At 46.9% G+C, this 15,619-nt stretch overlaps 1 protein-coding gene across 2 annotated transcripts; it reads right to left on the reverse strand.

The window, feature by feature from the left end:
• Positions 1-1,325: 1,325 nt before the first annotated feature.
• rabep2.L (rabaptin, RAB GTPase binding effector protein 2 L homeolog) lies at positions 1,326-9,310 on the reverse strand. Of its 2 annotated transcripts, none has more exons than XM_018241409.2 (11): positions 9,000-9,310; positions 7,604-7,872; positions 7,234-7,350; positions 6,533-6,631; positions 6,142-6,279; positions 5,920-6,058; positions 4,897-4,908; positions 4,723-4,778; positions 3,428-3,526; positions 2,935-3,051; positions 1,326-1,769 (listed from the first exon to the last, which is right to left on the reverse strand). In XM_018241409.2, the coding sequence occupies exons 2-11, from the start codon at positions 7,859-7,861 to the stop codon at positions 1,668-1,670; spliced, it is 1,137 nt and encodes a 378-aa protein (XP_018096898.1). In that variant the 5' UTR covers positions 7,862-7,872; positions 9,000-9,310; the 3' UTR covers positions 1,326-1,667. The 2 variants fall into 2 exon arrangements, with proteins under 2 accessions (XP_018096898.1, XP_018096897.1); XM_018241408.2 differs by having other exon boundaries at positions 7,604-7,875; positions 9,000-9,309.
• Positions 9,311-15,619: the final 6,309 nt, after the last annotated feature.

A 15,619-nucleotide genomic window follows, 5' to 3' on the forward strand; every position in this document is an offset into this window, starting at 1 on the left:
GGAAAGGGGTGTTACAGGGAGAGCTGGGAAGTGAATCAGTGGTACAGGCTGATACATTAGATAGGTACAAGGAAGGGTCGGATGCTTTATTCACCAGTAGCTCCTCCCAGCAGACAGGAGGGAGCCAATGAGATTAGAGGAGGGAAAGGGGTGTTACAGGGAGAGCTGGGAAGTGAATCAGTGGTACAGGCTGATACATTAGATAGGTACAAGGAAGGGTCGGATGCTTTATTCACCAGTAGCTCCTCCCAGCAGACAGGAGGGAGCCAATGAGATTAGAGGAGGGAAAGGGGTGTTACAGGGAGAGCTGGGAAGTGAATCAGGGGTACAGGCTGATACATTAGATAGGTACAAGGAAGGGTCGGATGCTTTATTCACCAGTAGCTCCTCCCAGCAGACAGGAGGGAGCCAATGAGATTAGAGGAGGGAAAGGGGTGTTACAGGGAGAGCTGGGAAGTGAATCAGGGGTACAGGCTGATACATTAGATAGGTACAAGGAAGGGTCGGATGCTTTATTCACCAGTAGCTCCTCCCAGCAGACAGGAGGGAGCCAATGAGATTAGAGGAGGGAAAGGGGTGTTACAGGGAGAGCTGGGAAGTGAATCAGTGGTACAGGCTGATACATTAGATAGGTATAAGGAAGGGTCGGATGCTTTATTCACCAGTAGCTCCTCCCAGCAGACAGGAGGGAGCCAATGAGATTAGAGGAGGGAAAGGGGTGTTACAGGGAGAGCTGGGAAGTGAATCAGGGGTACAGGCTGATACATTAGATAGGTATAAGGTATTTTGGAGTCAGGAAGGAATTTTTCCCCCTCTGAGGCAAATTGGAGAGGCTTCAGATGGGTTTTTTGCCTTCCTCTGGATCAACTGGCAGATAGGTAGTTAATAAAAATAAAAAAAGGTTGAACTCGATGGACTTGTGTCTTTTTTCAACCTTACTTACTTACTATGTTACTATGTTACTTTTTGTTTTTTACTCTTTTTGAAGCAAACGCATACGTTTTTCCAATACAAGGCAACAATACATTATGTTTTATTTGTTGTAAAACCCTTTTATTCTTTGGTGTTACTGTTCCCAACTTGGTGCCCTCTATGCATGAAACACACAAGGCTATTCCTGTTTTAAGATGCTTCTCCTTTAATAAACCATTTTTATGTGACCATTTTGAACATGTCAGTTGAGTTTGTGCCAGTCCATCTATATATCGTGTGTTATCTGAGCTTGTCAGTTGCTCAGTTCCTTCCATTCCCATCTCTCAACAGAATCAGACGAATAGAACGGCTTCATCCCATTAGAACCCAAGTGAAAATGACAAAACCCAAAGTTCTATAAAATAGACTTTTAATAAAATGTAACAGCTTGTTAGTCAATTAGTCATTCTAATGAGATGCAAATCTACTGGCCGGCTGCCCCGTGGAATGCTGGGATTGTAGTGTTCCTGCCTTTTCATGGTCAGAGGGTCCCACTACCCCCACTACTACACAGGATCCTAATGGGACTTCCCATGGCAGTTAGCAGCCCCCCCACCCACCCAAACCAAGTTCTGCCACCGATTGTATCAGATTGGTGTTAGCGCCAACCTTCCTATAGTGCAAATGTTAATTCGAGTTATATTCACGCCGGCCTATGTACACAATGTACAGTCCAATCTCAGCAGTGAGTCAATTCAGGATTCCTGCAGCTGGTTTATATCGGTCAGTCGAGTCCCTTCCAAAATGGCAAACACGTCTTCCATAGAGTCTGCCTGGCGAATCTTCTCCAAGCTCACCTGGAACACATGAGTTGTAATATAATCACCTGTATCCCAACAGTGTCCCACCAACAGTTTCCCACCAGCAGTGTCCCACCAACAGTATCCCACCAGCAGTGTCCCACCAACAGTGTCCCACCAGCAGTGTCCCACCAGCAGTGTCCCACCAACAGTGTCCCACCAGCAGTGTCCCACCAACAGTGTCCCACCAGCAGTGTCCCACCAGCAGTGTCCCACCAACAGTGTCCCACCAACAGTGTCCCACCAGCAGTGTCCCACCAACAGTGTCCCACCAACAGTGTCCCACCAGCAGTGTCCCACCAGCAGTGTCCCACCAACAGTGTCCCACCAGCAGTGCCCCACCAGCAGTGTCCCACCAACAGTGTCCCACCAACAGTGTCCCACCAGCAGTGTCCCACCAACAGTGTCCCACCAGCAGTGTCCCACCAACAGTGTCCCACCAGCAGTGTCCCACCAGCAGTGTCCCACCAACAGTGTCCCACCAGCAGTGTCCCACCAGCAGTGTCCCACCAGCAGTGTCCCACCAACAGTGTCCCACCAGCAGTGTCCCACCAGCAGTGTCCCACCAACAGTGTCCCACCAGCAGTGTCCCACCAGCAGTGTCCCACCAACAGTGTCCCACCAGCAGTGTCCCACCAGCAGTGTCCCACCAACAGTGTCCCACCAGCAGTGTCCCACCAGCAGTGTCCCACCAGCAGTGTCCCACCAACAGTGTCCCACCAGCAGTGTCCCACCAGCAGTGTCCCACCAACAGTGTCCCACCAGCAGTGTCCCACCAGCAGTGTCCCACCAGCAGTGTCCCACTAGAAACCCTCCAGACTATGGTGCCATGTTCTACTGAGCTGCTACAAACTGAAAACCCTGTTCTAATGAGCTTTTTACTGTCCACTGAGCAGCTCATAGAGCAATGGCTTCCCTTACAAAAGCCTGAGACCAAATTGCCAGGATGTACTGCCGGATAATGGCCAATCCTCCGGGGCATTAAATGTGTCACACTAATAACCATTGGAAGTCAGATTAATGTGTGTGCCAGGGTCCGTACACTGACAGGTACTGCCCATCCTCACAGGCTGGAGTTTTATCTCCATGTCCCTCACAGCCCTTTGTACTAAAGGAGTAAGATGGATGAAGATGTGGATCTCCAAGGTGATCTCCTCATTACCTGCAGTGCCTGGGACAGACGCACAAAGTCCCTCTGCACCTCCTCACTGGTGCCCAACTCTGTCTGCAGCCTGGAAACCTTAGTCTTCTCCTCAGTCAGTGCAGCCTGGAGGCAAATCTGAGGAACAAGAAGAATAGAAATAGGTTCTAACTGGTACTGTCCTCCTTTGCACCAGCCTGCCGACAACTATCCCTTACCTTTCCTATTACCCCAAATCACCCACAACTCCCCTTGTCTCCCATTCATTTCCTCTCTTCTCACCCCAACTCACCTACACCTCCCCTCTTTCCAATCCCCTTTCTTTACTCTTACACCAACTCACCCACATCACCCCTTGCCTCCCACCCCTAACCCTCTCCTCTTACCTCAACAACACCTCCCTTTCTCTCCCATCCCTTACTTCTCCTACTACCCCAACTCACCTCTTACACCAATCATATCTGCTACTAAACCATCTTGTAATCAAACCCCCAATAACCTTCTCCCCCCTTACCTTCCCTTCCTTCTCCTGTTGGAAGAGCTTCTCGTGCTCCCCCATAGACTCCCACAGCTTCTGCACTTGGCTCTCTGACTCCTGCAGCTGCAACTCACTCTGTGGTGCAACAGAAGCGCCCAGATGCAGCACCAAAGGAAGGAACAAGGCACCGTCAATAATACATGGAAAATTAGGTGACAAGACAGCTCATAAAATAAGATTTGTCCTGTGTGTGTGGGGGGGGGAATATTCACCTTTTCTATTAACATTTAGTATGATATAAATTGACCTACTCTGAGCAATTCTACAATTAGTCTTTAAAGTTTGTTTTATATGTTTGATAAAGGCCCAACTGAGGGGCAATAAAGGCCCGACTGAGGGGCAATAAAGGCCCGACTGAGGGGCAATAAAGGCCCGACTGAGGGGCAATAAAGGCCTGTCTGAGAGGTAATAAAGGCCTGACTGAGGGGTAATAAAGGCCTGACTGAGGGGTAATAAAGGCCTGACTGAGGAGCAATAAAGGCCCGACTGAGGGGCAATAAAGGCCCGACTGAGGGGCAATAAAGGCCCGACTGAGGGGCAATAAAGCCCTGAATGAGGGGTAATAAAGCCCTGACTGAGGGTTAATAAAGCCCTGACTGAGGGGTAATAAAGGCCTGACTGAGGGGTAATAAAGGCCTGACTGAGGGGTAATAAAGGCCTGACCGAGGGGTAATAAAGCCGTGACTGAGGGGTAATAAAGGCCTGACTGAGGGGTAATAAAGGCCTGACTGAGGGGTAATAAAGGCCCGACTGAGGGGCAATAAAGGCCTGTCTGAGAGGTAATAAAGGCCTGACTGAGGGGTAATAAAGGCCTGACTGAGGGGTAATAAAGGCCTGACTGAGGAGCAATAAAGGCCCGACTGAGGGGCAATAAAGGCCCGACTGAGGGGCAATAAAGCCCTGAATGAGGGGTAATAAAGCCCTGACTGAGGGTTAATAAAGCCCTGACTGAGGGGTAATAAAGGCCTGACTGAGGGGTAATAAAGGCCTAACTGAGGGGTAATAAAGGCCTGACTGAGGGGTAATAAAGGCCTGACCGAGGGGTAATAAAGCCGTGACTGAGGGGTAATAAAGGCCTGACTGAGGGGTAATAAAGGCCTGACTGAGGGGTAATAAAGGCCTGACTGAGGGGTAATAAAGGCCTGACTGAGGGGTAATAAAGCCGTGACTGAGGGGGTAATAAAGCCATGAGAGCAGAAAATGCTGCCTGTAACTACTGGTTGATCATTGGTTTCTGCATTGCCCAACCTTGGTGCAACTGTCAGTCTCACCTGCCTCCTCTCCTGCTGAATCCGCTCCATTTCGGTCCTCAGACTGGAGAGAGTGGCTGCCGGGGCACAAAACACAGGGGCACATGAGCACAAAGGGCAAGTTCTGGCACATTATGGGTTATGGTGGATGCCCCGGTACTTCTGTAACTAACCCAGAACCTCAGACTCACTCACCTTCCATGATCTCTGCAATGGAGGAGGAACGAGCAGCAATGCAACCAGCAGCAATGCAGGAAATGCAGAAAGGAGAGAAGTTAAAGTGCAAGTCAAAGCCATGGCAACAGGTACCAAGCTGAGAAAGATGTACCCCATTGTACCCCCATATCTATGTGTCCTCTGTGTCTCTCCAGATCTATCTGTGATTGTGTGTGTGTGTGAGAGTGTGTGAGAGTGTGTGAGAGTGTGTGAGAGTGTGTGAGAGTGTGTGAGAGAGTGTGTGAGAGAGTGTGTGAGAGAGTGTGTGAGAGAGTGTGAGAGAGTGTGAGAGTGTGTGAGAGTGTGTGAGAGTGTGTGAGAGTGTGTGAGAGTGTGTGAGAGTGTGTGAGAGTGTGTGAGAGTGTGTGAGAGTGTGTGAGAGTGTGTGAGAGTGTGTGAGAGTGTGTGAGAGTGTGTGAGAGTGTGTGAGAATGTGTGTGTGTGAGAGTGTGTGAGAGTGTGTGAGAGTGTGTGAGAGTGTGTGAGTATGTGTGAGTATGTGTGTGAGAGAGTGTGAGAGAGTGTGTGAGAGAGTGTGTGAGAGAGTGTGTGAGAGAGTGTGTGTGAGAGTGTGTGTGTGAGAGAGTGTGTGAGAGTGTGTGTGAGAGAGTGTGAGTGTGTGAGTGTGTGTGTGTGTGTGTGAGTGTGTTAGTGTGTGAGTGTGTGTGTGTGTGTGAGAGAGTGTGAGTGCGCGAGTGCGTGAGTGTGTGTGTGAGTGTGTGAGTGTGTGAGTGTGTGTGTGGGTGTGAGAGTGTGAGTGTGTGAGTGTGTGAGTGTGTGTGTGGGTGTGAGTGTGTGAGTGTGTGTGTGTGTGTGAGAGTGTGAGTGTGTGAGTGTGTGAGTGTGTGAGTGTGTGAGTGTGTGAGTGTGTGTGAGTGTGTGAGTGTGTGAGTGTGTGAGTGTGTGAGTGTGTGTGAGTGTGTGAGTGTGTGAGTGTGTGAGTGTGTGAGTGTGTGAGTGTGTGAGTGTGTGAGTGTGTGAGTGTGTGTGTGTGTGTCTCACCTCTCTCCTCTGTGTGCGTTTCCTTCTCCATCCGGAGTTGCTCCTCAAGGTCCCTCTTGAGCTGCTGTTCCAGCTTCAGTTCCTCCTGCAGAGACACAATCTCTATACAAAGTCTCTCCTGTCGGTGCTGTGCTGCCCTCTGCAGGAAGGAAGAAGAGTGGAAATAATTGTTTGGGGGGCCTGTGGGGGAGCAGCCCAGTGCATGCTGGGAATCATGGGTACCTGTGTGGGGGAAGGTTCCACGGTCACTCTCTGCTCCTCGGGGGCAGTTGCAGAGCTCAGGGCCCTCAGCTTTTCATTCTCCTCATTCAGGCAATTGACCTCTTGGCACAGGCGATTGAAAGTGGCAGTTAGTGTTGCCTGTGAGGCACAAAGAGTTGGAGAGAAATTAGGGTGGAAATGAGGGGAAGCAACATAAATAATAATCATAATAATAAGCTTGTTCTCCCATAGGAGATGTGTCATGGCATATTAGCACTCTCCACCTGTAGAGAGAGCATGACCCAATCATAGGAGGAGAGCACAGCATTGTGGGTAATAAGAGTGCTCCAAACTTAAATCAGCAGAGCATTGTGGGTAATGACTGAACATTTCTATGCCATGTAGGCCTCACCATTTGTCTTGCTGTCTTCTGCTGGGTGTCCGTCAAGGTTCTCTGAAGGTTCTGCAGAAGTTCCTCTGAGCTCTTTATCTGGTCCAGCAAGACCTGCACCTACAAGACAGGCACAGGATTGTAACAGCGAGCATCATGGGAGACACCAATGCATTCACTGGTGAACACTTGGTCAGCCCAGGAAGGTCCTCACATGGCCAACACACAAGATACTTGTATACGGTAGGAGTAACAGCCAGCTCTGCTCTCCAAGCCTCAACAGGTAGGTCTGTAGAAGACAACCCAATGCCAATCTATGTGGGTATTTATCTCCCTCACTAGGACCCTTCCCTGGAGAGTGAATATAGACTGAAATTATATATATCAGTAGCCACTGAGATGCCCGACCAACGACACCAACACTGAAGCCCCAGATGCCTCTCTCACATCCATCCAGTGTACAGTTGTCTCTCATACACATACATAAAGCATGGACAAACTCATGACCATATGTACTCATCCTATCACTCAGCTACAGGCAATTCTATGAAGCAGTGATAAAGCAGGGGACAATAACTTGACCTCAAGAACTTGAGGAACATGTCCCAGATGCCTCCAGGGTAAGGTGTCTTCATAGTATGTATGCAACACACATTGGAGGGCGACACATCAGGGGCGACACACATCGGGCAACACACATCGGGGGTGACACATCATCTCACCTGGGTTGCACATTCGTCTGAGCTGCATCGCAGAGCGTCCTGCAAGGTTTCCTTCTCCCGCATCACCCTCTCCAGTCTCTCCGTGACGCTCTGCAGGGCCAACTTCTGCTCTGTCACCTGTGGGGCAATAGGGCAAGTCATCCCCAGTGGAACATTCCAGCATATCCCATCATGCACTGCAGTCTTATCCCACAGGCGCACTAACACATGGGTGTTCAAGGACTGTAAATGTAGCTCGGGTCACACTCACCCTTTAGGAGTCACTGGATGTTACGGGGCCCCAAGTCATATATTGAAAGTACTGGTTAATTAGGGGCGGCCCCATTGAGGAGTGTATGGAGGAGTCTGGCCAAGGTCCCACTGTACTTACCTCCTGCTCTGGCACCAGCTGATACCCTGAGGGGGGGAAGTAGATGCATTCGGGAACCAGAGTTGCCGTGGAAACAAGGGAGGCGGTGTCCTCTTTACCAGGTATCAGCCTCTCCCCAGGGAAGGAAGAGATGGAGACACAGTCACACCCACGAGCAAATGTCTCAGCCACAGCCGAAACCTCCAGCTCCTCCCCCGGGAAATCTGCAGAGGAAGTGATTGGCTCCTGCCCCGAGTCCTCATCATCCAACTGAGACATGGACACACCCCCTGCTGGAGAGAGAAGCCAACTGTCACCCACGACAACTGCCGACAACTGATGCCAAATTCACCTTCTGCCTCTACTCTCCCCTCATATACACATTGATACACCGACACACTGATACACACACTGACACACTGATACACCGACACACTGATACACCGACACACTGATACACTGACACAGTGATACACTGACACACTGATACACACTGATACACACACTGACACACTGATACACTGACACACACACTCACACACTGATACACCGACACACTGATACACCAATACACCGACACACCGATACACTGACACACTGACACACACTGATACACACTGACACACACTGACACAATGATACACCGACACACTGATACACCAATACACCGACACACCGATACACTGATACAACAATACACCAATACACCAATACACTGACACACTGACACACTGATACACTGACACACACACTCACACACTGATACACCAATACACCGACACACCGATACACTGATACAACAATACACCAATACACCAATACACTGACACACTGACACACTGATACACTGATACACACACTCACACACTGATACACCGACACACTGATACACCAATACACCGACACACCGATACACTGATACAACAATACACCAATACACCAATACACTGACACACGGACACACTGTTACACTTACACACTGACACACTTATACACTATTACACAGATACACTGATACACACACTGATACACTGACACACTGACACAACAATACACCAATACACCAATACACCGATACACTGACACACTGACACACTGTGCACTGACAAACTAACACACTACTACACTGTTACACTGATACACAGACACACACTGTTACACTGACACAACGTTACACACACATACTGTTACACACACTAATACACTGACACACACACACTGTTACACACACTGACACAACATGACAAGAGCTGAGAGAATGTGACAGAGAAATGAAATGTAACAAACTGATAGAAATGAGGTGCAGCCCCGGGGAATTCTGGGAGCAGGAGGGGTCGCTGGGAGTTGATGAGGGAGAGAAATAAGAAGAAATGACAGTCACACCGCGGGTTGGAGTCAATAATAAGTGTCTCGTTACCTTTTCTCTTCTCCTCAATCTTCTCTCTTCTCCGCTCCCCAAACTTTCTCTCTCCTCTAATCCGCTCCCGACACGTTTCCGTATCCGCTCGGCAATCTCCGCCGCTCCCTGTCCCCAAGTCTCGGAACTCTCATCCGGCGCTCGGCTCCTAATATCCCGGGCTCGGCAATCTCCGACACTGTTCGGTTCTCCCTCCCGGCGCTGCCACTCAGATCTCGGCTCTTTCCGCTTGTGCAGTAATCTCGGGCTAAACAGGAACTTTCGGAAATCACTGTCCACTTCGTATCCGTCACTTCCAACGATTCCCCAGCTCTGCCCCTAGTGGCCATTCCTACAGACTGCAGCCATTGCTCCTCAGCTCAGCTCTGCCCCTAGTGGCCATTCCTACAGACTGCAGCCATTGATCTACAGCTCAGCTCTGCCCCTAGTGGCCATTCCTACAGACTGCAGCCATTGATCTACAGCTCAGCTCTGCCCCTAGTGGCCATTCCTACAGACTGCAGCCATTGCTCTACAGCTCAGCTCTGCCCCTAGTGGCCATTCCTACAGACTGCAGCCATTGATCCTCAGCTCAGCTCTGCCCCTAGTGGCCATTCCTACAGACTGCAGCCATTGATCCTCAGCTCAGCTCTGCCCCTAGTGGCCATTCCTACAGACTGCAGCCATTGTTCTACAGCTCAGCTCTGCCCCTAGTGGCCATTCCTACAGACTGCAGCCATTGTTCTACAGCTCAGCTCTGCCCCTAGTGGCCATTCCTACAGACTGCAGCCATTGTTCTACAGCTCAGCTCTGCCCCTAGTGGCCATTCCTACAGACTGCAGCCATTGATCTACAGCTCAGCTCTGCCCCTAGTGGCCATTCCTACAGACTGCAGCCATTGCTCTACAGCTCAGCTCTGCCCCTAGTGGCCATTCCTACAGACTGCAGCCACTGATCCTCAGCTCAGCTCTGCCCCTAGTGGCCATTCCTACAGACTGCAGCCATTGATCCTCAGCTCAGCTCTGCCCCTAGTGGCCATTCCTACAGACTGCAGCCATTGCTCTACAGCTCAGCTCTGCCCCTAGTGGCCATTCCTACAGACTGCAGCCATTGCTCTACAGCTCAGCTCTGCCCCTAGTGGCCATTCCTACAGACTGCAGCCATTGATCTACAGCTCAGCTCTTCCCCTAGTGGCCATTCCTACAGACTGCAGCCATTGATCCTCAGCTCAGCTCTGCCCCTAGTGGCCATTCCTACAGACTGCAGCCATTGATCCTCAGCTCAGCTCTGCCCCTAGTGGCCATTCCTACAGACTGCAGCCATTGATCCTCAGCTCAGCTCTGCCCCTAGTGGCCATTCCTACAGACTGCAGCCATTGATCCTTAGCTCAGCTTTGGTTATATATATATATATATGTGTGTGTGTATGTGTGTGTATATAGAGAATTATTAGATACACAGAGAGAGTCTGTAACTGACCCTAGTGAACCACCAGCTCTCTCCTCTCACTGACACCTCATCAGTCTCCTGTGGGGTCCAGCAGGGGGAGGAGTTACAGGCTCTGCCTGAAACTAAAGGTCTGACAATGGCCTGTGCAATAGTTTGTGACCCCTAAAGAGGTTCAGCCCCTGAGTCATGGGGGGGCCCCTACATTTCTTATAAATCTCCCCTAGGGGGCAACAGGGGGCCCAATGTTTCTCACCCCCCCCACACACACACATACAGTCTGTCACTAAATACCCCCCCAGTGTTTCCCCGACCCCCAGGGGCACTTCCTGTTCTACAGGGGGGGACTTACAGGAAACAACAGCTGCCGGGGGGGAAGAGGAAAAAGCTTCACAGACAGTTAACCCCGTGTTTTCTGTTGCACTGGAAAATCATGAGATAAACAGGAAGTGTGCACCAAGGGTTAACTCTTATTTCTCTTTATTTCACTCCTGCCCCCGACACCCAATGGCACAATCTCCTGAATCCCAAACACTGGTCACATGCCACTTCTACTTGTAATTAGGGATACTGTACCCCCCTACTGTAAATGATAAGGATATTAGTAGTCACTGAGGGGTTGTTCTGTGACCATATAAAGGCACAAGGCTACAGGCTGAGTTATACAGGGAACTCTGAGTATCACTTATGTATTTATTATAAGGGATAATGTACCCCCTACTGTAAATGATAAGGATATTAGAAGTCACTGAGGGGTTGTTCTGTGACCATATAAAGGCACAAGGCTGCAGGCTGAGTTATACAGGGAACTCTGAGTATCACTCATGTATTATAAGGGATAATGTACCCCCTACTGTAAATGATAAGGATATTAGAAGTCACTGAGGGGTTGTTCTGTGACCATATAAAGGCACAAGGCTGCAGGCTGAGTTATACAGGGAACTCTGAGTATCACTCATGTATTATAAGGGATAATGTACCCCCTACTGTAAATGATAAGGATATTAGAAGTCACTGAGGGGTTGTTCTGTGACCATATAAAGGCACAAGGCTGCAGGCTGAGTTATACAGGGAACTCTGAGTATCACTCATGTATTATAAGGGATAATGTACCCCCTACTGTAAATGATAAGGATATTAGAAGTCACTGAGGGGTTGTTCTGTGACCATATAAAGGCACAAGGCTGCAGGCTGAGTTATACAGGGAACTCTGAGTATCACTCATGTATTATAAGGGATAATGTACCCCCTACTGTAAATGATAAGGATATTAGAAGTCACTGAGGGGTTGTTCTGTGACCATATAAAGGCACAAGGCTGCAGGCTGAGTTATACAGGGAACTCTGAGTATCACTCATGTATTATAAGGGATAATGTACCCCCTACTGTAAATGATAAGGATATTAGAAGTCACTGAGGGGTTGTTCTGTGACCATATAAAGACACATGGCTGCAGGCTGAGTTATACAGGGAACTCTGAGTATCACTCATGTATTATAAGGGATAATGTACCCCCTACTGTAAATGATAAGGATATTAGAAGTCACTGAGGGGTTGTTCTGTGACCATATAAAGGCACAAGGCTGCAGGCTGAGTTATACAGGGAACTCTGAGTATCACTCATGTATTATAAGGGATAATGTACCCCCTACTGAAAATGATAAGGATATTAGAAGTCACTGAGGGGTTGTTCTGTGACCATATAAAGACACAAGGCTACAGGCTGAGTTATACAGGGAACTCTGAGTATCACTCATGTATTATAAGGGATAATGTACCCCCTACTGTAAATTATAAGGATATTAGAAGTCACTGAGGGGTTGTTCTGTGACCATATAAAGGCACAAGGCTTCAGGCTGAATTTATCTTAACTTACTATTATCCATCTATTTGTGTATCTATGTGATGTTTCCATGGATACAGATGTCTCTATGGGACTCGTTGGTGCAGTTCATGGTGTTGGTGCCGGTGTATTTGGGCAGAGGCACAGACTGACACTTGGCACAGAACTGAGCACAAGCAGATAAATGATTTCTCACATATTCCCCTGTGTGTAACTAAGGAAACAGACATGTTTAAAGGGGAAGTTCTCCTTAGAATTAACTTTCAGAATGATGCAGAGAGGGCAAATCAGGTTTCCTGTGGGTTTTTGGGCATTCAAATAATAAACATGTTTTCAGTGCTCCGCCTCGCAGTGTAAATGGAAATGTAATTGTAGGGGTCCCATCAGCCGGGCGGCACTTAGAATGGGCGACAGTTACATGAACAGACAGAGGGAGAGAAATAAAATAGGAATAACAGGAAATATGAGTTCAGCTTGTTACACATTCCTCCTCAACTGTAGATTCTTGCAGAGGGCACAAGGGATTCCCTTGAGATTAGAGGAGCTTCCATGTTAAAGGAGAAGTCAACCCCAAGTCGGTGCAGTTTTCTGGTAAGAGGAGCACCATTGGGTCGGCCCATCAATGACCTCCTTTATTCAGCAGGAGCCCACACTGTTTGTTATGAGAGACCAAACCCATTGACCACATTGGGAAGCTCCTGAGATCAGACAGATTCCATAGGACTGAGCGTTTGTATTGAGACTTGGCCCCGGAACACTCTGTTGGGCTCCAAGAACTTTACCTCAAGCCCTTCTGAACTGGTACCAGATTAGAATCTTGTGGGGGTTTTAGCTCAACTGCAAAAGAACTAAAGAGATCGGACACATCTAGTTCTGCTTCTGTCCAGTAGTTGCGAGTAACATTGTACAATTGGCTCATAAGAAGCTAAATTCGCCCCTGTTGGGCCATAACACAAGTGGATCCTGGGCACTTGGCCAAGTTGGGGATCAAGTACATCGGGCTTTGTAGCAATCTTAGGCAGCATCATGAATGTGATTTTTGGTGTTGACTTTAGACTATTTGCCTTTTTGTTCCCTCCATCTAGTGAGCCCGGCACTGTTCAGTTCTCTTACCCCTCCCTCCATGTCCCACCATGTAGCTGAGCCTGTAGTGGCCCAACCCTGGGGAGAACCACAACTTATTGGTACCTGAAAGTCAGACCTGTATCCCACTGTGAGGTTCCGCTCATGATAATGACTTTACTCATCATTCCAATGACTTCCTCTTCTCTCTCCTCTTCCTCTTTCACTGCAACGGACACACAAACAAACATGTTCCCATAGATCCAATAAAGACACATCACTTGCTTAGTTACAGACTCACTGACTCACAACCCTGGCAGTACATAACATGGGCTGAACCATTCAGTAGGGATGAGACATGATCATAACCTCATATCCACCTCCCTCCCCAAAAACAGGAATATTTCTACTGATACATCGTGATTAAGTTTTGAAATGAATAACCTTAGAGGTTTTATATAATAACTAATTCTGCTCACTAGTCTGAATGTCAATGGATTAGGGTCAAATGAACATGAAAAGTTTCACCATAACAAAAGAATTCCATAAATATGAAAAACACTTGAAATTACAAGTTAAAAGGAAGAAATCAAATATTCTGGAGAAACTGTAATATTAGTAAAATTCGACCATTTATTGCCAGTCAGCTGTAAGCATTGGCTCCATTTATTTGGATTTAGCCACAATTTCATGATTATATTTCTTATGTAAAAGTGTCTAATATTTTATCAACAGGGATTTGTTCTAATGACAACCATTGTAGATTTGACATTGTTTAATAATAATAATGTTGATAATAGAGAATGTCGATGAAAGCTCTTGCCAGGAAAGTACTTCTCCATTATTTTCATCAGTTGTGGGGTTAAGAAATGATAGACCCTTGTCCTTCAGGGAATTTATGATTGATCAAAAGAAGCTGCAAAAACTGCATTTTTCTGCACCAGAAGAAATAACTGACTTTCTGCCTTGGAAATAATAACCCCCATGATTACTGTGTCTCCATAGAGAGGAGTTTGTTTGATGTCCTCAGTTTGGGTTTTCTACAACCAATGAATCAACTCGATTATAGATGTTTTTGTATCTGTAGTAAATATAGCTCCACTTTGGGGTAGCACATGTTCCAAATCCCGCAAACCAGTCTATAAAATATCTAGAAAGAGCTGAAAGGTTAAAAGATCTACGGTCATGAATGTGAAACATTTCTAGGCGGTTTTAATGTAGAAAGAGTTGTGGGGTTTTTTTCCTCTCCAAAGAATTTGAGAAATGGTAGAATCAAACTCTCAGGGGCAGATTTACTAAGGGTCGAAGAGAATTCAAGGGAATTTTCAAAGTAAAAAAATTCGAAATTCAAAGTCATTTTTTGGATACTTCAACCATCGAATAGGATACCACGACTTCGAATTTACTTCTATTCGAAGTAAAAATTGTTCGAATATTCAACCAATCAATAATCGAAGTACTGTCTCTTTAAAAAAACTTCGATTTCAATACTTCGCCAAATTAAGTGCTTTGTTAGCCTATGGGGACCTTCTACACCCTTTTTCTAAGTCTTTAGAGGTCGAAGGAAAATCCTTTGATCGATCGATGAAATCGTTCGATCGAACGATTTTTATTCGACCGCAGGATTGCCAAATTTGTTGAAAAAACGTTGAATTCGTAATTTTTTAATTCGATCGTCGAATTTTTTGTACTTCGAAATTCAACCCTTGATAAATCTGCCCCTCACTGTTTAAGCAAAGGTGGTAAATTGAGTAGATGGTATGTTAACCTAGGAAATATACCTGCCTTCAAGAATTAGTGGAAGATTTATCCACTTCTTGTAAACAGATTCAATGTTTTTTTTCATTAAAGGAAGAAACGTGATATACCCTGGATAAATCAGCAAAGATATTTCAAATGACCATGGTTTGGTGAATATGTAATTGAGCTAAGCTATCATGTGAGATATTGCCAAGCACATTTATAATGTCTGGTTATTCAAGGTTTATTGTAAATCCCACAAAGGAACCAAATGATTTGAAGATATTAAACACATCTAATGCAGAATTATTTGGATATTTAACTATCCATAGCATGTCATCTGCCAAGACTGAAAACTTTATTTCCAACCTTTTAATTGTTACCCCTTGAAAAAACTGTTGTTGTTTTTTAATATTGTGTAATGTATCTAAAGCCAGATTGAATAAAAGAGAAGAAAGAGGACATCCTGGTCAGGTGCTTTTATTCAAGTAAAATGGAATTGATAATACTCCTGATACTGAGACTTGAGCACTAAGAACTGAATACATATA

Source organism: Xenopus laevis, chromosome 9_10L (genome assembly GCF_017654675.1).
Source record: "Xenopus laevis strain J_2021 chromosome 9_10L, Xenopus_laevis_v10.1, whole genome shotgun sequence".
In the NCBI taxonomy this organism is placed as follows: domain Eukaryota; kingdom Metazoa; phylum Chordata; class Amphibia; order Anura; family Pipidae; genus Xenopus; species Xenopus laevis.

Coding starts and splice junctions, on each gene's coding strand:
- rabep2.L (XM_018241409.2), bottom strand. CDS start 7,861: ATGTCTCAGTTGGATGATGAGGACTCGGGGCAGGAGCCAATCACTTCC. Junction 7,351..7,603: donor AGCTGGTGCCAGAGCAGGAG/GTAAGTACAGTG, acceptor ATTGCCCCACAG/GTGACAGAGCAGAAGTTGGC. Junction 3,527..4,722: donor TTCAGCAGGAGAGGAGGCAG/GTGAGACTGACA, acceptor GTTGCACCACAG/AGTGAGTTGCAGCTGCAGGA.